This window comes from Castanea sativa, chromosome 7 (genome assembly GCF_040712315.1).
Source record: "Castanea sativa cultivar Marrone di Chiusa Pesio chromosome 7, ASM4071231v1".
NCBI classification, from domain to species: domain Eukaryota; kingdom Viridiplantae; phylum Streptophyta; class Magnoliopsida; order Fagales; family Fagaceae; genus Castanea; species Castanea sativa.
In genome coordinates this window covers 46509451-46531300 of record NC_134019.1, presented here as the reverse complement: position 1 = coordinate 46531300, position 21850 = coordinate 46509451, and the positions used below count along the sequence as shown (strand labels likewise).

At 33.5% G+C, this 21850-nt stretch overlaps 3 protein-coding genes across 5 annotated transcripts; 1 reads left to right on the top strand and 2 right to left on the bottom strand.

The window, feature by feature from the left end:
- Nucleotides 1–1153: 1153 nt before the first annotated feature.
- On the bottom strand, nucleotides 1154–5954 carry LOC142643285 (ubiquitin domain-containing protein DSK2b-like). The gene is made up of 8 exons (XM_075817834.1): nucleotides 5487–5954; nucleotides 3457–4245; nucleotides 2935–3143; nucleotides 2729–2842; nucleotides 2389–2447; nucleotides 1787–1815; nucleotides 1589–1678; nucleotides 1154–1510 (listed from the first exon to the last, which is right to left on the bottom strand). The coding sequence occupies exons 1-8, from the start codon at nucleotides 5740–5742 to the stop codon at nucleotides 1362–1364; spliced, it is 1695 nt and encodes a 564-aa protein (XP_075673949.1). The 5' UTR covers nucleotides 5743–5954; the 3' UTR covers nucleotides 1154–1361.
- Nucleotides 5955–9441: 3487 nt separating this feature from the next.
- On the bottom strand, nucleotides 9442–13657 carry LOC142642226 (U-box domain-containing protein 15-like). The gene is made up of 4 exons (XM_075816564.1): nucleotides 13199–13657; nucleotides 12955–13071; nucleotides 11260–11685; nucleotides 9442–10809 (listed from the first exon to the last, which is right to left on the bottom strand). The coding sequence occupies exons 1-4, from the start codon at nucleotides 13523–13525 to the stop codon at nucleotides 9754–9756; spliced, it is 1926 nt and encodes a 641-aa protein (XP_075672679.1). The 5' UTR covers nucleotides 13526–13657; the 3' UTR covers nucleotides 9442–9753.
- A 3477-nt stretch (nucleotides 13658–17134) lies between these two features.
- On the top strand, nucleotides 17135–20716 carry LOC142642696 (G2/mitotic-specific cyclin-2-like). 3 transcript variants are annotated; one of them, XM_075817109.1, is made up of 11 exons: nucleotides 17135–17251; nucleotides 17407–17473; nucleotides 17626–17758; nucleotides 17932–17977; nucleotides 18068–18220; nucleotides 18323–18445; nucleotides 19219–19308; nucleotides 19557–19778; nucleotides 19862–19960; nucleotides 20063–20241; nucleotides 20356–20716. In XM_075817109.1, the coding sequence occupies exons 2-11, from the start codon at nucleotides 17416–17418 to the stop codon at nucleotides 20492–20494; spliced, it is 1242 nt and encodes a 413-aa protein (XP_075673224.1). In that variant the 5' UTR covers nucleotides 17135–17251; nucleotides 17407–17415; the 3' UTR covers nucleotides 20495–20716. The 3 variants fall into 3 exon arrangements, with proteins under 3 accessions (XP_075673224.1, XP_075673223.1, XP_075673221.1); XM_075817108.1 differs by having other exon boundaries at nucleotides 17623–17758; XM_075817106.1 differs by lacking the exon at nucleotides 17135–17251 and adding an exon at nucleotides 17278–17296 and having other exon boundaries at nucleotides 17623–17758.
- Nucleotides 20717–21850: the final 1134 nt, after the last annotated feature.

The window sequence follows — 21850 nt, the reverse complement described above, 5'->3', positions numbered from 1 at the left end:
TTTTGCTGCTGAATACAATTTAATGGTAAGTTCCGATACCCTGAGGCCTTAGCCTAGGCGGCATAGACCCCGTCTTGATGCCTCATTAGGCTTAACACTAGTAAGGAAAAATTCATCTTGCTATCACCTATATATTAGTGGTTAGGAATTCACATTTTAGAAGCACTAACTGAATTGGACCAAGGCAATTTTAGTCCCTTAACACCTTAGGAAAGACAAGTACTGACTTTGCATGCCAGACTAATCTTGGGTTGAAATCAAGACACATAAAAGGACAGGATTTCATAAAATTAGGAAAATCATAAGGATCCTCACTAGGAAGATTTGACCTATTACACCAAATCCATGAAGAAAACATCCTTATTTCCTCGAAATATCTACTTATAAGTAGAGCCAATTATGGTCTCATTAGGGCAAAACATTCCAAATTGGCAAAAATGTGCTAAGCACAACAGGATAAGGCCAATCAAATGAGACTAACTAAATTTTAGTTCTTTGCTCCAAAAAAAAAAAAACTAAATTTTAGTTCACCTATTCTTAGGCAAGTGTAATTTTGAAATTGATGTTCCAATCAATCTAGAATCTGTCTCCTGCCTCAATTATCATGCCTCACTCATCTGTTTTAACCTAATATTTTCAGTCATTCCTCACAATCTTCTTACCATCCTCAACAAACTCTTTTCTCGTGATAATCGTAAATTTACACCAAACAAAGACATTAAGTAGACTTAAAATTCCATTGATTGGATTAATAATGATTTCCTATTAGGAGCTAAAATTCTCCATCGGTGTTTTCCACTAAATACCCCCCCATCATCTCTTATCTTTTTCCCCTTCCCCCTTGTTTCCAAGTGAAATTTTCAACATATTTAAACATAAAACCTATGCAGAACCGATTGATTGATGGATTTCTATGAGATAATTGAACCTTTATGGGACATCAAGCAGAGAAAAAATTTAACCTTTATGAGACACAGACAGCAATCTCTTTGCAACAATTGTTTCCTTTTTCCTAGTTCAATCATCAATGTAAACACAGGTGGGTTTTGTGAGCATTACACAAATAAAATCCAAAAGATTGCAGATATTATAAGAATAGTATCATAAAATAAAAAAAAGAAAAAAGAAAATATATATGTACATGAGAGAAAGGGCACCAAAATAATCGGGTAATGCACGTGATTATACCCACAAGCTGAAAGCTCTATCACAGCGTGTCCTTGCTTATTAACACGCCCAAAATGAAATGTTCGTCTGTGCACATTGTATGCCTTTAAAAGACACCGGTCCAAATTTAACTATTCTTACATGTCCAAATGAGAATTCCCCGAGTAAATATAAAAATGTAAACCCTAAGGAAGTTATTGCCCGGGATTCCCCAAAAGTCGCTCTACTGCAGCATGGACATTCCCAGACGTAGCCCGCAGTGCCCTGATATTCTCTTGAGTATCAAAGAAACCCATTTCTTGAAGCTGTGAAAGCTGAGTTGCGTACAGTTCTTCCGGAGGTACTACAAAAACAAATGACATATTCAGTGGCAACCTAACAGCTGGATTAAGTGACAATGATATCAATTAAGAATTCTAACCATCAGGGTTATTTGGAACACTCAAGCTGCCAGCTCCAAGACCACCAAACATGTTCATCATCAACTCCAATGCAGCAGCATTAGGTGCTCCTGTAATGAACAAACATCAAATCAAATGAATCTAATTGAAAGGGAAAGTAAGACAAAAGAATAATTACAATGAATATTCATTTCTAAAATCATAGTCTTGTGAACTACCTGTATTCCCACCAGTCTGAGCTTGATCCCTGCAAGCGAGCAGCAAATGATTAAGGGTCAACAAATTGAATTTATAAATGCTGGTCAACAAAATGGAAATGAATCTATATGAACAACACAAGTTAAAAACCATTTGGTGTATTTCTCTTTCACAGATGATATGTTTGACATGACAAGGAGACATTGGCACTATAATCCATAATTAAGATAAAGAAGTGACAATTCATCAAAATTGAGGGATAATGAATCTTTTACACCAAGTATTTTAAACAATGGTGTGTTTGACAAGCAATGGAGAAATTGAATCAGTCCATAGTGATGTAAATAGAGTAGTGGCAATATGATCAATATAAAATGGCCATATATCCAAAATTTGTCTTTCACAAGAATTATTCAAAAAATAATACCCATTTAGAGGCTTATTATCACGGGGCACAAACTAGTTGCCATGTATATTGATTCATTCAATTTCTAGCAAGCAATTACAACCTAGGAAACAACTCTGATAACTCATCAGGTAATTGCACCGGCACACAAACTAGATGATCTTATTACAACCTAGCAGTAAGCAAACTAATCAAGCAAGACACATCCGCACTTACTGGGTTGATTGCCGTTGATTGAGCTGAGACAGAAGTGACTGCTGTAAAGCTAGCATTTGCTGCAAGAGGAAACAGAAAAAGGAGCCAAAGAAACATCAAGCATGTGTGAATCACAATTAAATTTCTTTGTAAAAATGTTACAAGCTTGATCACTAAATTCAATCAACCACAATATTCTCACTGGCCAAATCATGTTATAAAAGTAAAATGTAAGATTTTTTCCCACCTTAACAAGACTTGAAACTCAATGTCAATATCAACTAGTTCAAATGGACATGCACTCAAGCACGTAAGTTACTTTCTCCACACACAAATTGAGACCATGTGTACAAAGTCATACCTGCATTGTCTCAGGGTTAGTTAACTGACGTAGAACATCTGGATTTTGCATCATTTCTCTTAATTGAGGATTTGTATCAACCATGCCACGCAGTTGAGGGTTGAGACTAAGAATCTAAAAAAGACAAAGATTATTGAACCCATGAAAGATCCCAACTCACAAAAAATAATTTATTGAGCTAAAGGTAATTTTCCCAGTCGTAGTACCTGATTCATATATTGGGGATTGGAGAGCAAGCTTTGCATCATCTGTGATACAGCTGGATTTTGCATAAATTGATTGAGTAGGGCAGAATCTGGGATACCATTAAACATTTGTTCCATATCGGGGAGACCAAGCCCTCCAAGACCAGCAACACCAGGTGCCCTTGCATCCCCAGCAGGATTTGGCCTTGTAGTTGTTGTCTGAGTCCCTCCTAACATTTTGTATAAAACGACATGAGAAATATAATTAGCAGCATTTAAAATTAACAAATTCTAATAAAATCACAAGAGGGGGTGTGTCAAAGCAATGATTTTCGCTAAGCAAGAAATTCTAATCTATATATCCAGACTAATACCAACTACAGTAAGACTCAAGATAGTTAAGACATGCATGAGAGTTATTCAGGGAATTATGTCTTCTTTATACATTATTATATATATGTGTGTGTGTGTGTGTGTGTGTGTGTGTGGATACCAAAGCTGGACCATAAGTGCTTTGAAAGAGTAAAGAAGGGCAAAGCTTACCGCCAGTATTGTTCCAAGGATTTGGAAGTGGGTTTGTATTTGGAGAAGTAAGCCCTGCAGTGGTTTCAGAACCAGTAGTTGAAGGATTATTTGACCCGTCCCTCACTTGTGTCCCACCTTGGTTCCCCAACAGTGCTGCAAATGGGTTTGAACCCAAATCATTTCCAGCGTTTCCACCCATTGTTGTAGCATTCAGAAATGGTTCCTGAACGTTTTCATACATGCGTCTAAGCATGTTAAATCCCTCAGGGGAAGCTTCTATGTTGCTCATTGCCCTGTCTGTGTTTCGCATCATTTCGCGCATGAGCTCAGGATTCCTTGCAGCTTCTATAGTCTGTCGGAGAATACCAGGGTCATTAAGCACGTGAGCAAGCTCTGGATTCCGGTCAATGATATCACGCATCTGAGGATTGCTCATAATCAAGCTGCGCATTAATTCAGGGTTGTTCATTAGGCTCTGAATGGCAGGCATGTTCATTATTTCCCTCATCATATTTGGGTTCTGAGTCAGCTGTTGCTGCACTTGTTCAAATTCTGGCATTCCAGGTCCAAACAAGCCAGGTGCTCCTCCACTTCCTAGAGCATTGAGACCAAATAAAGATGCACCAAGACCAGCATTTCCCAAGCCCCCGGCTTCGTTTGAACCAACACCCCGTGTAACACCTGGTGTATTGTTTGTACTTTCTGAATTACCAGTGGCAGTAGCAGTAGCAGTAGCAGTAGCAGCAGGTGTTGACGCAGCTGAAGCAAAACCACGAACCATGTGAACAGTGTGTTCTGCCTGCAAACCTTCAACAAAGAAAGTATCCCAAAAAGAGGGGAAAAAAAAAATCAATCTCTGATGAAGAAATACCCCTATAAAGCATATTGCAAACTGTTCTAATGATTCCCTGTAAAGTACAAATAGGACTCCAATAGATTACTATGGAAAAACCAATTCATTTGATTATGAAAACCACATTAAAAAATATGGTACAACCACAAACAATAGTCACTTCACCTCTCATTCTGCCGCCATAAGAAAATTGGTACCATCTGACTTCAACATGACATGACTGTTAAGTTTCCTCACCAGAACAATGCTATTTCTATGACTCAATTATCTAGGCAAATATATATATATATATATATATATATATATATATATATATATATATATATATTTCTTTACTTTTTTATGACATAGGAGAACTTCATTCAGGTTAGTTGCACGTCATCAAAACATGCCAGACAATTTGCAACCCTTCCCTATGGTAGAACACAATTGATTGCATCGAATTAAAACCACAGTTTAATAAACTTCAAAAGGTCCAAGGGTTTCACAAAGACATGTATAATCCCTCCCCCACCCCCCCAAAAAAAAAAGCAGCAAAAATCCCAACAAACTCACATTCCTATCATCAAAGACATTCAACAGACAAACCAATAACTGAAATTCAACACCCATCTCCAATACAGAATCTGAATCGATTACAAGAACATGAGCAACCAAGAGTCAGTCCCAAAAATTGGGGTCGGCTATGGATACTCAACAAACTAATCAGGACCAGCCACATAAGTTCATTTCTGCCATTCTATTCTATCCGAAATCATACTCTCCATTACCTCCTTAATTGATTGCATTCATTATCCAAAAAATAATCAATCACATGCACTATCACAAAAATTAAATCTTATAATCAAATTAAATTCAAAATTCACACACAAAGACAAATTAAAGGACCAAATTTTAAACCACAAAAAAAAAAAAATGGCAATTTCATCTAATATAACTAAACCCATATCAAGGAATTGAGACAAAGTACCATTGCTTTGCATTCACTATCAAAAACATTAAAATTTCAATCAAATTAAATAGAAAATTTTCATTTTTCACAACAAATTAAGCTCATATATATTTCACCATAAACGTTAAGATAAAAAATTTAAACAATAAAATCACAATTGCATCGAATAATAACAAAACCCAAATATTAGTATAGCAAAAAGGGCGCAACTTTGAGAGAGAGAGAGAGAGAGGGAGAAAGTACCATAGCTTTCTAGGGTTTGGTCATCCTTCAAGATGCGACCTTTGTAAATCAACCTCTGCTGATCAGCTGGTACATCGCAACTTTGAGCCAAAGCCGCCTTGAATGCACTAATCGAAGAATCGAGGCTCGTCCTCACCGTGAATTTCGTACCATTCGAGCACCTGATATTGATTACAACCTCTTCTCTTTGTTCTTCTTCGCCACCACCACCACCAACACTCACTCTCGCCTCGCTCGAATCGCCCTCGGCACCCATAATTTCTCGATCGAAAATTCGAATCGAAATCGAAAAAATTTAAAAAAAAAATCGAAAACCCTAACCCTAAAAATCAAAAACCAAGTTGAAAATTGAAAAGATTGAGAATTTCTCCCAAATCGTTGTTAACTTGTGCCTCTATGCCAAAGCTATGCGGGTCTCGCGTTTTTTGTGTTTCGTGTTTTGCGTTTTGTGTTTTCACTTTTTAGAAATAAGAGAATGAAAGTAAAGACTATTATTATTAGAATCAATTTTTATTTATTTATTTTTATTTTTTATATAAGAGATAATTTTATTCTATTTTTGAACAAAATTTATAAAAATAAAAATATTAAAATAAATCACCAAAACTAAAAGATAGGAGAAGATTTGGGAATGAATGGGTAGAGGGGGGGGGGGGGGGGGGGGGGGAATGGGTATTAGGTCCATAAAGAGCACACATCTCGATTAATAAAATTCTGTTATTTATGTAAATATGATATTATTTGATTTTTTTATTTTTTTGTACTAATTAAGAAGTTTATATATACATTTATGAGAGACATTACGTCGATAATATTTTTACAATATTTTCACAACAAATCATAGGTAATCAGTTGTTATTGGTTCAAATTTGAACCTAACGCTAAAATTATTTTTTTGTCCCAACAATAACAACCAATAATAACCTACCACTTAAGATTTGTTGTAAAAATATTGTAAAATATTTTAGACATATTATTTCTTATATATTTACGTAGATGACACAATTTAATTCGTTAAGAAGGACTACATCAGCGGATGTAATTAATAATTTCTTCAGAAAAAGGGATAAAGAGATTTTAATAATATTAAATTGATTTATTAATACGTGGGTTTGTGTGCCCGATGAGAGCGAGAGATTGGGTTGAGATTCTGTACGATTTGGTTGGCATATTCTGTTCTATGGGCAAATCAGTTTGATCAGACGGTGGAGAACTTTCATCATGTATGTGATGATTGAGCAGCGTTTGATGATAGGATTTTTTTTTTTTTTTTTTTTTTTGATAGAAAGGAGGATATGCCTTGAGTATGAGTTGTTATATTGACACAAACTTTAGCAACAATATGTAATCTATTACATGTCACTTTAATATAGACTATTTCTTTTTTCTCTACCACTCATAATCACTCGTAGGATAAATGTGGTAGTTAAGTGTCACTTTTATTTAGAAGTAAATGTTTTTTTTGATAAGCATTTATAAGTAAATGTTAACAGACACTGGTGCACATTAAGGATAATTTATTGTGGGGTTTACTTAATATAAAAATTGTGTGAATTAAAGAGGGAACTAAAAATATTATTGAAATGACAAATGAAATTCAAAAAATTAACTTCATTGGCTCTAGACCTTATAAAACTAGTAAACAACCTGACATAAAGCAAAATGATTTGACATAAAGTTATTTTTTAACACTACTCTTATTTATATAGACTACGTGGCAAATTGTGATTGGTTGCATGTCACTTTTATTTATATAATAAACTATTACATTTTCTCCCATTACTCACAATCAACCATGTGGAAAAATTGTGGCAAATGTAATTAAGTTTGTGGCATTAGATTTTTTGTACAAGTATTGTTGGATCGAACAGTGGAGAGACAATATTAATTGGTGGATCAAAGGGTAAGATATTGTTAAATAACAAAGTATATTTGGTCGGTGGACTAAAATAAATAAGAACTTGGATTGGGTCCAATACAATTAAACATTGGGCCCAATTCTCACTCAATTGGTAATATACACTTGACGGCTGCATTTAAGGGAGGTATGGCTTTTCTTTTAAAATATAATATTGCTCCCTATAATTTGGATAGAGTTTTATTTTAGTTACTGAAATTTGGAGTTTTCTTTTTTAGAACAAAAAAAAAATTATAAACTTATCAAATTAGTCATTTTATAGTCTTATCATAAGATTTTAGAATGATTGTATTAGTTTTATAATTCTTTGAGCACTAAAAAAAAATGTATCAAATCTTAAGGATTAAGAGCATCTCCAATAGATTAGCTATATCTATTTTTTGGAGAGAAAACCTCACTGTTCACACTCCAACAGATTCTCTAAATGCAAAACTTTTCCAAATATTTTTTGAAGTTGCTACAGTGTTCTCTAGATATAGAGAATACTGTAGCAACTCCAAATGAATTTTTCTACTTAAAAAATTCATACATCTCAATAATAATAAAAAAATTCTTTCTCTCTCTTCTCATAGCTACAAACACAACAATCTTTCTCTCAAACATCTCTAAACTCAAGAATAATCAGATTATCATAATACAAATTCAAAACACACAATTTTAAAATTAATCAAATCATAACAATAAAATCAAAAAAAGAAAAAGAAAAAAAGAAGAAGGCAGAAGCCATCTGACCCATCTGGACTACGTTGGGGACGAAGATGAACGACGGCACAATGACCCATCTCTCTTGTTCTTTCTCTTTATACCTCTTTTCTTTCTTTTTTTATCGCAGAGAGAGTTAGTGAATGTTCTAGAATTAAGTAAAAAAAGAAGAGAGAACTGGAGAAAAAAAGAGAGAAGGAGAGCTCGCTGGAATGTTCTTGAACGAGGGAGAAAAAAAATAAATAAAAGAAGGGGGGATAGAGATAGGACATTGGACACGTGGAGGAGAAAAACAAGAAAAAGAAGAAATGAAATGAAAGAAAGGAAAAATAATATAAAGAATAAAAAATCCTAATTGAGAAATGCTACCACAATATTTTCACAATAAATTTTAAGTAACAGATTGTTATTAGTTAATATTGGTGAGTAAAAAAATAATTTCAGTGGTGGGTTCAAATTAGAACTAGTAACAACTTTCTACATAAATTTTGTTGTGAAAATATTGCGAAAAATGTTGTAAACATAACACTTCTCATTGAAAAATACAGTTGTTAAAAAATGAATAAATAATGAAAGAGAAAATAATATTTAAATGAGATAGAGAAAAGATAGAGAATCTGTTGAAAGACGTATTTGAAAAAGTAAGTGGGTAAAAATTAAATGTCACTGTTCATTGTCCAAACAATACAAAAATATGGAGAAACTGTTGGAGATACCCTAAGGGATTCAAGTGATAGCGCAATAAGATTTTTTTAATATATAAATATTAACAAAAGAAATAGCATATTATTAATAATAATATTTGTTGTAGTATTCGATGTCTATGGTTTGAAAAAATAATATATTTTTCAATTTGCTTGAAAGAGAATATAATAAATAAGGGTGAAACTAGTTTTTATATATATATATATATATATATTTTTTTTTTTTTGTGGAGAAAAACTAGTTTTAAAACTAGGAGACTGATTTTAGAAAAAATATATATTTATATATAGTTACATATATTATATTATATGATGATTATATGCGTAATTAATGAATATTGGCAGGATCATCTATGTGTTTCATTGTTTTGCTAAAAAATGCATTTAAAATATTAAGGAAATTGTGAACAAATTAATAGGTTTGGGGGCCTATATATTTCCACGCCATGGAAATGGATGAATGATTGTACAACACAAATAAAATCTTCTGTGATTAGGCTGTATAAACATGTGATTGGTCAATTGACAAAAATGACAGGCTATTATTTGGCCAAGGGACATACCTACTGAAATTGGATGCCCTACATGTTTTTGTTCAAAATTAATAAAGTCATATAAGAAAGAGAGAATAGAAAAGGGTCAAACATGTGGTTTTCACAAGACCACGATTTGTATGTTTTTCTTTTTATTTTTTTCTTTTTCTTTCTTGATAAGTAAAGTCCAAACTCACCTTAAAACTAAAAATCCTTATACAAAAATTTGTTCACTTGTAACATAGTCAGATCTAAACTATGTACAGACTACAGAGACAAAAATTTACTATTCTTAAAAAGGTTTGAAGACAAGGCATAAAATCACAAAAAAGAAAGCACAAACTGAAATTCGATGTATACTTCCCATATTGATGTAGCTAGGTGCCAATCAAGAAGAACTTGTTGAAATTTCAGGGGAGGTGTTCACACTTGCTCATGTGATTCAAAAGGGAATTTGCTTTTCTTTGAGCTCTATTGGTTCCATTTCTTGCAATCTCTACCAAATGCTCATACACACCATACTGAAGTGCAGCCAAAACCAAAGAAGAATTATTCAACCCCAACTCTAGCAGAACAGACGTAGCACATTCCTTGTTCTTGGGTGTACCATGTCTAATGATTTCAACTAGTGTTTCAACAAAAGATAGCTTTCCAATCTCATTTTGGCCCTCTGGATGTGATGCAAGGAGTAACAAGATTGAGAGGGCTTCATCAATCATGCCCAAGTTCTTATCCTCAATCACTTGGAGCAATGGGGGTATGATACCTGCCTGAATGGCCCTGGACTTGTTAGCTTGGTTTAAAGACAGATTAAATAGTGCCGTAGCAGCATCCTTTTTACCTCTGACTGTTCCATGTTGCAAAAGTTCTACCAAGGGAGGGATTCCATTCAATGTGCCCACCAATACTTTGTTGTCATCAAGTGTGCACAAGCTAAACAAGGCTGCAGCAGAATTTTCTCTGGCCTCATCTGTTCCATTCTGCAGAATTTGGATTATAGCAGGAACAGCTCCTTCTCTTGCTATGAGTCTTTTATTTGCTTCATCAATCGACAAGTTCAAAAGAGCTGTCACGGTGTGTTCTTGAACCTTGGAATTCGGGTGGTAAAGGAGCTGAACCAAAGGGGGGATTCCACCACAATTGGCAATCAAAATTCTGTTGTTGGGGCTCTCTTTGGAGAGCATACGGATCTTCAAAACGGCCTCTCTTTGCACATCCAACTGACAAGACGATAGATTTTCAACCAGGAAAGAGATTTCCTTTATGAGCTCAGTAGAAGAGCCATCAGGGCCAATGTAAGGATCTTTCTTGGGCAGCTCAATATTATTCTTCTCACACCATTGCCGAATAAGGTTCTTGAGAGCAACATTTGGTGCTAGTGACAAATGAAGTAAAATTTGTCCAGTCTTTGGACAGGTCCTATGATTAGAATCCAGCCATTTCTGTATGCTTTCTCTTTCATATGTCTTCAAAACAGAAGGAAAACTGTCTCAGTTCCAGAGCATGCATGATTGGCATCTAGCTTAAGTTTTGCCTCTACATTAAGTTTTGCTCAAATGTATAACAAAAACTGGTTCCAGAGTGTATTCATATATAGTAATGTTGTACTATAAGAGAACACTTTTAACACTTTTTAACATAAGGGATAAAAATTGCAATACCTAAAACTATAGTTTTTTTTTTTTTTTTTTTGGGTAATAAAACTATAGTTTGCTATCAGGCAATTTTGTCTACTCTTGATGAAACATGTCAAGAACTCATATCCAAGAACTACTACTATCCAGTGATCAGTTTTACATATGATCTATTAAACTACATATCAGAAATTAAAATAGCTAGTACCGCAGCATTACTTTGTGATTAATAATGATTTCCACTTTTAAGTATTGTTATGCATATCATCAACGTAAGATTACCTGTCCAGTAGACACAATAACTGGATCCGTCATGATCTCTAGAGTAATTGGACAGAGGAATTCATGAGGGACTAATGAGGACTGACACCTCTGAAGAATTTTAGATTTAACAGGACCATCAAGTGCAGTTGTCTCTTCTAGCCCTGAAATTTGTTTTATTTTCCCCAAAAGATCTACGACTTGCTGGATGTTCTCAGCATTGTGCCCACCTCTCTTTTTAACTAGTTTTTGAACAGCCAATGTCTCCTGATTCAAGTCTGTAACAGTTCGTAGTTCCAACTTGATAGCTAGTCTTTCTAGTATTGCTCTGTCTGCATTCGTGTCATTCATATTAGAGAATACAACCATCATGTCCATTGCTAGCTCCATGTCTATTGTATCTGTTCGTTTCTTCGCTCTTTTAAGTTGCATACGCATTAGCTCAACCTAGAGCACATAAATAATGCAAAAATGAGGAATGGTTCTGAAATTATTAAGCAACAACAACCACAAAGCCTTAGTACCAAAACTTTGGGGTTGGCTATGGATCCTCAACAAATTAGTTAGGGTCCGTTACATGTATTTTTTTCCTCCATTCTATTCTATTTGATGTCATACTTTTTGTTACTTCCTTAATTGACAGTCTTTTTTTTATTACTTCTACTAATATTATTCTACTCTACTAAAATTATTAAGCAACCAACTGAGAAAGGTTTTACCCTAAGGTTGGTCTAATGGTTCCCCATGCCTTTTGTGACCCATGAGGTCCTCTCCTAGGAAAGGATTTTTCCCAGTACTTACCCAATATGTGTAAGACAGGAGGACTGGAAACACCCAGGAAAAAATAATAATAATAAAAATAAAAAGTTTTTCAATTATTTCTGCTACAAGGAAACTATAGACGACTTTTCTCCAAGAACTTTCACGTGATTCAAGTTCAACCACCAAATATTCATTCACATGCAAAACAAATCCTATATGTATATTCTAAATCATATACACGTTTTTTTTATTATCAGAGATTCAGAGACAAATGAGTCTCGATCTTTTCATGGTAGACTGGTAGTTAATGTAATCTTCACACAGACACACCAACAAACACATGCAAACAATATTCAGTTCGTCAAATTTAAACAGAATATTCTACAATAAGCCCACAAAACTTTTTACACTTTTTAAGAATTATATTCTAAATGGTATCCCATTCCTATCTAATTAAGCAGCAGGATCTCAACCAAACTGGCATGTAATCATTAGGTTGATTCAAACAAAATGATTTATTGATCAACCAAGTCTTGAAAGAAAAATTCTTAGTACTACATTATCTATGAGCTATAAGAAGCAAACTTGAATTATAGTACTTATTATCTAGTCAATTTAAGTCAATGGGATCATACTTAAACTTCATAGCTTCCTACTCAGTAGATCGCCATCATAAGTAAAGATGCTTAAAGTAAGTACCTCAACTCCTAACTTTGTTTAAGGCAAGCAGATATGACATATACTGTGATAGATTTATTTTTTTAAGAGAGAGAGAAGATAGGACTGTTATAGATCGTTAATAAGAGCTAAAGATGGCCACATTGTGGCAAACTGATAATATACTTCTAATCAAGAAGTATATCTCACCTCATCATCGATAATGTAGGCCCTAAAATACATGTGGGAAGGAACCAAAAAAACTAGAAATGATGGGAAATGAATGAGAGGAATTACTTGCTCTTTCACTTCGACTGAGATCCCGAGCTCATCGTAAGGCATACCATCCAAAGCCTGATGTAATTTGTCATAAACACCAAGAAATCTGCTCATAACTGCCTCACTTTCCAATGCCTAATTAAGATTCATCAATACGGCCAAAGTTAAATTAAACTCAGATAAAAATACAACCCACTTGACAAATTGGAAAAGACAAAAAGACAAACAAAGAGAGAGAGAGAGAGAGAGAGAGCAAACTGACCAGATAAATCTTGCTTCCATAGTTGCAATGCTTCAGCAATTTCATTGCCAAAACAAGTGCTTTCCTCAAATTATCCAAACAATTCACAGCTTCACCAGAAACCGATGTGCCAAGCTCCCTTAACTCCTCTAAAAAAGGCACCAAAAGCTTCAACCTCCTAACCAAACTCAAGCACTCCTTCCTCTGTGTTTTCCTGTACCCACTATACAATCCAACGCTCTCAATCACCTCCATCAACTCCTTAACCACATCACTTTCATCACCACCACTAGATGATACAGAAACAAGAGCATTATTCCCTCCCTCCATCACCATCTGGCTGTCCATTTTTCTCAAATTCTCTCACTACCGACCAACCAGACAACTAGCTGAAGTTCTTAAAAGGGGTATTAGCAAATATCTTTGATTTTCCCGGAAAGATTGTGACTTTCCCAAGAAAAGCAAAAAAAAAAATTGGTGGGGGCAATTTTAAAAGGCCATTGATAAAAATGGTGTCATTTTCTCAGCTGGGTTGCATAATTAGGAATTTTTTATATTTTTATGGATAATAAGTTTGGCGGGTATTGTGTTTACTAAATATAGAATAGTGTTTGAAAAACAGTTAGTATGTTTTACATAGGGACGGTTTCCGTTTCACGCGGTTTTCCTTAAACTTTGTTTGACAAATCTTAACGCGTCTTCACGTGCTGCACTGTTTCATTGTTCTATCATCTATGTTTGGTGTTGTACTACAAGGTCCCACCCACTCTTTGCTTTTGTTTTTCTTTTTATTTATTTTGGTTTGATTTTTTTTTTTAAAGCTTCCTAGTCCCTTCTTGGTTCTTCCTTTGATTGTGGGGGTATGGGTCCCTTTTTCTTATCTTTCTTCTACTTTTATAGGTTCTTGTATCATTTTTGGGACAAGAAATCTAGGGTGGAGCCTCTGTTTTCATCGATTCAAAGTTATGCTCTATTGGTTGTTAGAGTCTTGCAAATGTAGCTAGGGATTAGGTTAAGAAAAATTATCTTGTGTTCTCGTCGTATGTAGTGCTTCTTCAAAGCTTATCTGTCTTATATGTTAAGACTTATATCTAATGAGACTACGAGAAGATTATATAAGATATTTTTTCTTCGAAATTATTGATTGTCAAAGAATTTTAACACTTACAGTATAAAATATTAAAACATCTTTTAATTGATGAAAATCTGTTAATACAATCTTTCTTTTTTAAATTAAATAATAAGTGGATTTTCATTAAAAAAAAGTAATAAGTGGAATTACAAAAAGATTATAGACTCTTTATTATCTTTCTCATTAAAATAATAATAACTTCGTGAAACAATGATGAAAGTGCAAAAGATTTACATTTTACAATGATTACCATATATCTCGGCAGTCACACCTCATCAAAATTAAAAGATAAAGATAATTTGCATCTTATTAAGTCAACATCAAAACAAACTACCGTGAAACACTTAATCATATGCAAGAGTGGTTATATCATGTAACCACTATATACGTGTTGTGAGATTTTCATATCTATAACCGACATGTTTGAGAAAGGATAGCATTCCCAGCAGTAGGTGTATAATTAAAAAAAAATGTGTAAAATTTACATATTTTTGTCTAAAAATGACCCACATCAAGTTTAAATTTACTAATTCACTACAGTAATCACATAAATTTAAACTGATATTATTTATTTAGTAGGTGATTGTTGTTGTATGTGAAGAAAGAGAAACAACTAAAAAATTTTTAAAAAAATTGATATTTTAATTAAATGAAATGTATAATAGATAATCTTATTTAAGATATTTTTAAAAAGTAAGTATATCACAATAATTTTTTGTACGAACTAATGCCAATGCTTGCATGACATAGTTTTTTCACATGCACCGTCCAAGCGGCTGGCCTTGACCTTGACCTTGATGACTCAGAGGCAAGGCAAGCATAAAGCATTACATATGTAATTGAAGTCTTTGTTGGGCCAGCAATGAAAGAAGAAAAAAAACAAACAGATAAATGACTTACAACTCAAATGAATTTGTTTACTAGGTCAAGTCCATAATGTGTCCATTCGGTGCGCAATGCATGAATCCACCAAGCTCCATTAGCTTCCTATTATCTTCCACCACTTCATTACCTTTTTGACTAGCAAACAAAGAATGAAGAAAGGGTTCTATTTTATTTTATAGTATCTTTTTACTAATATATTGTTGAATCTATGAGCTACATGATGATACTAGTCCATTTCTTGATATAGATGGGATTTCAATCCCAATAAAATCTTAGTAATCAAGTTAGCTAACTCATCCAAAAAGAAAATAAAAGAGGTTTACTAACATCCGCAAGATATGTTTTATAGTATGTTAATTTTGGATTTTCAAAGAAAATTATAGAAAATAAATTTCAATTTTGGCATGCATATATTAATTAATTAATGTAGTTTTCAAATTTATAATTAAAAAACTGAATTATTGTGTTTTTTTGTTTGGCTAAGCAATACAATTAGGAAGGACCAATTAATATTATTATTATTATTATTATTTGAAGAAGGACCAAGTAATAAGGGGAAGGTTTTTATTGATTTTTCCGAAAAAGAAAAGAAAAGAATAAAGTGACGGCATGCCAACAAACCAGACAAGCCATTAAATTACTGTCTTATACTCTTATTATTTAGTGTTAATATTAGAATTACAAATTGCTTTTCTTGTTCTTGACAGCGGCCTTTTGATTTTATTTGACAAAAATATTCCCTTTTCTTTTTCTACAAGATAAAAAAATATGAATGATCTTTCCCAAAGTTCCATCAGAAAATAATGACAAGGGTGGCAAGTTGCTATAACGTGGGAGAGGCTAGAAAGAATAGGAAAAGAGTTAATCCATCCCTAGATTAACATTAATTTTTTTAGTACGTTTGACTTAAGACTTGAGTAACATCTCACACGTATACACACATCACAATTTTATCATCTTTCACAATCTTTTCATAATTTGCTAAAATTACAGATTATAATTAGAGTAATATATTTTTTACTTGGATGCACAATTATGCTACATCTATTATACATCAATCACAAAATTTACATATATAAAACGTATCCATTTAACAATTTTAACATTGTTCATTAAATTTTTTATAAAATTTTATTTCATGGATGTATCACCAACCACATCAAATTATAGACCTTCTATAGTAAAATTATTAGCGGTTTTAGCAATGAGTATAATTTAGTTGTACTTTCTTTTCAAATATATTTCTTTTTTTTAGAGATAATTACAACATGCTGTTAACGTTGCAGCTCGAACCCTTTTCCCCTTATACTTCCAAGCACTTTGTATATAGGAAGGTGTCAATTCAACTACAAAGCCTTTAGCATTTTCAAATATTAATACATTAACATTTGTGATTTTTACTTCAAAATAATTATTCTTTATTATCAAATCAATATATTAACAGATTAATTCTTCTTCTCTCTCTTTTTGGGTCGGATTAGATTCAAATTACTTATTTGACAACAATAACCTTAATTAATTGAACTAATTAAATCCCATTGTAATTAAGTTTTTTTGTAAAAAAAAAAAAAAAAACATAAGTAACATAATTATGAGTTTTATCATGTTCTTCTCTGACAAGGGAAATACATTACAGTACTACAGTGAACCATGTGACAACCAAAGAAGCTTCCAGGAACGCTCACCTTTTTCTCAGTGCTGTAGAGCGTACCGGCATGGCCTTGATGGGCTTTAATTTCAAGCCCAACCCCACATTGCCGAAATCGAATGTCCTTTTACTTTTCTTTAATTTCTGGGCCACAAAAATATTCGAAACAAAGCAACGTTACCGTTAGACTCAAAACAATTGCGACCCTTCATTGTTTATTTAGATAATTAGATCCAACGGCCAGTTTACAGTAGCCGTTATTTTCAAAAAAGAGGTGACATGTGTGTCTGTGGAAAAATCTCAATTTCGCTTTTCATCTATTCATACATACGCACACACTGACACCCTTCAATTGTTGGGTTCACTCTCTCTCTCTCTTGTGAAAAATTAAGGAACTTTCTTCTTGAAGGTTGGTGGGCTTGTTTTATTTTGTAAAAATAAATATATATTTATGGTATTTTGGATTTTTTGCTCTTCTTTTTTCTTGTTCTTGATAATTTAGATAATGGGGTTTTAGTGCTTTTTTAATTGGGTTTAGTTCTCTTTTGTGGGTTAATCTTGAAGGTGATTAAAATGGATGAATCGAAGGAGAACTATCCAAGTCTCATTAGCCACTCAAGTTTTCATGAAGGTAAAAATTGAAGGTTTCTTGTAATTCTTGTTTGTAGTTTGGACCAATCAACTCATTTTAAAAAATTTATCTTGAAGTGTGTGGTTAGAAACTTGGAATTTAAAATTTATCATCTCCCATATTTTTTTTTCTTCTTTCAAATTTTAAAGAAGGTGTTGGAATGGAGGGTGCCAAGTTCATGAGGGAAATGGGATATACTCATCGAGAGGCTTTAAGTAACATCAATCAGAATATCGTTGGAGCTAGCTTAAAGTCTTATATGGCAAACAATGCAGAATTCAAAGGGTAAAATCTTCTCATTCTTTTTAAACCTTTATGCCTATCATTAGGAAAAATGTGATGTATGACAAACCAATTACAAGGTTAGAATTTAGAACTAACAGTTTCATTGGATATGCTTTCTACAGTGTGAAATATTTCTCATAAATATTGAATTTTATTTTTTGATGTTTGTTTAGGAAGTTCGCAGCACAAATGGTCCAACACTGCCATGGAGAAATATCTGTATAAGATGATGTTTTAATTAACTTTATTTCTCTTTACTTATAAAAAAATATTTTGAATTGGTATTTAATAGATTGATTGTCCTATTAGGAAGCTAAGAAAGTAACCTCATTGGCTCCAAATCCAACTAGCTTGGAAGATTGTACAATAATAGATGTGGTGGAGTATGATGATGCTAGTGATGGTCAAGTTCCGATGTTTGTGAAGCACACTGAAGCCATGCTAGATGAAATTGATCGAATGGTATGTGTATATAGTAATCCTCATATCTTTTTTGTTGAAATGGATTGAAGGTATATTTTTGGCCAAGCAGCATCATTATAACTTTACATTGAATTACTGTAGGAAGAGATTGAGATGGAAGATGTGGAGGAACCAGTTATTGATATCGACAGCAGTGATCTGAAAGATCCACTTGCGGTTGTTGAGTACATAGATGATATAACTGCTTACTACAGGGAAACTGAGGCAAGTTTATTTGCTATCGAAACACACAAATTGAACAAGTGTTGATTGGAGTTCAAATAATTTACACTTTACACTACTAATATGTTCAATTCTTTTGGCTAATTGTTCAAATTATTTGATTATACTAGTAGTATTACTACTACATTCTGAATTAATGATCAATGATTAATCATAGACTTAGATATCAATTATACAAGTTTTGTTTCTGAAAAAGAAGTGCACTCTTCTTGCGGGTTGGAAATAGAAAAGATTGTGCGATGTACAATATGATGTGATTGAGAGGTATGAGGTTGTAAATATGTTAGCACCAACATTAGGTGGACAGCATTTTCTGCATCAAGTCGTAAATTGAAAATTTTCAACCAAACAACAGAACTTAAGAAAGTTCCTATTTTGATTATTGCGGGTCATTAAATGATGTAAAATCTTTTAAGCATTTGCTTAATAACGAAGATTTTGTGGACATTAAAAAGTATGAATATGAAAGCACCTACTTGTTTTATGGGATGACTTAAACCCATGAATCTGTTGTAGGCTTGTAGCTTTAGTCACTCCCTCACATTCAAATATTGAGGTGTACTGTATACTTTGCTATAAAGTGGATCCATTTATTCTGTTGAAGTTCCCTTTATTTGTTGTCATCATGCCAATCACTTGTGTTTTGCAAAGACGTGCATTCTTGAGGTTTAGCTACTTATGAGAGTTATTATATGCCATAAGAATGTAGCTAATTGTTAGATCATCCATAGTTGATTCTCTAAACAATCATGCAGAATTCTAGCTGTGTTTCTCCAAATTACATGGCTCATCAATTCGACATCAACAAGAAAATGAGGGCTATCCTCATTGACTGGCTTATCGAGGTAAATGATTCTAAACCGATTTGCTTCTGTGAAGGGAGATACTGAGGATGTACTTTGGTCATCATGTAGAAATAAAAAAAATTACATTTGATCTGCATAGCATTTGGAATTCATATTCATGTTCTTTTCAGCCAGACCCTTTCGGAAAGGGATTACTTTTTATTGATTTAAGGCAGTTGTAGGTACATCTGAGTGACGCTGAAAACTTGTACTTGAAATTTGACTAATGAAATTGGTTGTATTAACAGGTTCACTGCAAATTTGAGCTTATGGACGAGACCTTATTCCTCACTGTCAACCTTATAGACAGGTTCTTAGAGCATCAAACAGTTCTCAGAAAGAAGCTTCAATTGGTTGGGCTGACAGCCATGCTATTAGCTTGCAAATATGAGGAAGTTTCTGTCCCTATAGTAGAGGATCTTGTTATGATATCAGACAAGGCCTATACAAGAGAAGAAGTTCTTGAAATGGTAATATCCTTAATTGATTCTCACTAGTTTCCTTTCCTCCCTTTCACTATTATATTAAATTTAATGATTTCCCTCACTTATAGGAGAGATTTATGGTGAACACATTACAATTTAAGTTGTCTGTGCCTACCCCATATGTGTTTATGAGGAGATTCCTTAAGGCAGCTCAATCTGACAAAAAGGTCAAAATCCAATGTCATAGAATCATCTTGATTTAAATTAGATTTTTTTTGGGTCAAAATTGATACTTATAAGTTAGATTTCCACCCATGAAACTGAATCAGCTCGAGCTCCTATCCTTCTTTATCATTGAGCTATGCCTAGTGGAGTACGAAATGCTCAAGTTCCCACCGTCTTTGCTAGCTGCTGCAGCAGTTTACACAGCTCAATGTAGCCTTTACTGCTTCAAGCAATGGAGCAGAACTATTGAGTGGTATACTAACTACTCAGAAGATCAGCTTCTGTGAGTTGTTTTTGCTAGCTTTTTTGTCTTGAACTTTCTTAGTTTGGGACACATTATTTGTGGAAATTCAATCTAATCCATTAACAATGAAATGATGTTCATATGTGCTAATAGAGAATGCTCCAAATTGATGGTTACTTGCCATCAGAAGGCTGGAACTGGGAAACTCACTGGAGCATATAGAAAGTACAGTACTTGGAAGTTTGGATATGCCGCAAAAGCTGAACCAGCTCAGTTTCTTCTGGATCTTTGACAGAATGAAAGGATAACTGAACCAGCTAGGTGTTATTTGTGTTTTCTGTGTGTGCAACTGAGCAACAGAAGTTGCCTTAAGAAGTCAAGCATGTTGTTTCTTCTGTTGCCAGCTTCTATGTCTCAGAATCGTTGTTTAGTTAGAAAATTATGTTATTCCGGATAATGTTTGTAAATGGGTGATGCTTCAATGTAAATAGTTGATGCTAAAGTCTTGTTTGAATGGGTTTTTTTTTTTAAATGTAAATGATTGATTTCTAGATCTATTTCATTGTGGTATTTTAATCTTCACACTTGATGCTAATGTTTAGTGTGTATTATGTATATGCATGAAAACCACTTAAAAAAAAGGAAACACACCCTATGCACAAATGTCAAAAAATTAAATCAGTAAAAACTAGAATATTTAGTATATAGTTGCCGCCACCATTTACATCAAGTGGAAATTGCCATAGTTACCACAACAAATAAGTAAAACAATTTAGCTTACTCCTGGTTGTAAACAGACATAATATGTCATAGTTACCACAACCAACAAGTAGTCATATTGCCTATATTTTGTTCCATATTCCACAATTTCTCACCTAAAGTCATAATTGAAACTCAAATGTTTCATTGTCTTTAATGCCCCTGTAGGTCCAAGTGAAGCAAGTGGTTGTTGTGTTTAAGTCTATTAATTTTCACCTCAAAATACTGTTTTTCTGTTCAGTTAATGGGACTGAAACATGATCCTGGTTCTGCATCAATGAATATTCTTCAAAAGATGTTTTTCTCCTCTCTTCATTTGCAAACCCTACTTCTCAGGATTTGATCTTTCTAAATCCTGGTTAAAACACAAGAAAAGTTCACCTTATCCACACACACGCACACAAAAATGAAACAGAACATAAAACAATCTGATCTTAAATTGGAGAAAAGAACACCCACAACTAAACTACTGTTCGATCAGCAGTCCAAAAATACTAGTTAAAAAGTTAGATAATCTAATATGTATAAATCAATGCACTTGTATCCATGTAGCCCACAAGTTATTTTAGGTAGCTTGTATTGAAAAAATAAAGCTTCAACCTATTTCAGTAATACACATTAAACAGTAAGAACATTACCACAACATCATATTGTAGACAACCAGTTAAGCATATATTGAAAAAAATATATCTCCAACCTATTTTAGTAATACACATTAATGATTAAACAACAAGAACATCAACCACAGCATCAAACATTATAAACCCTCTCTTAAATAGCTAAAGTTTAGTCAATTTTTGATAGTATTGTAGGACCATCAGAGGATAGCTACCTTAGGCAAGCCAAACAAAATCTCAGTCAGCTTCTCCTTTCTTCCTGTTAAAAAATC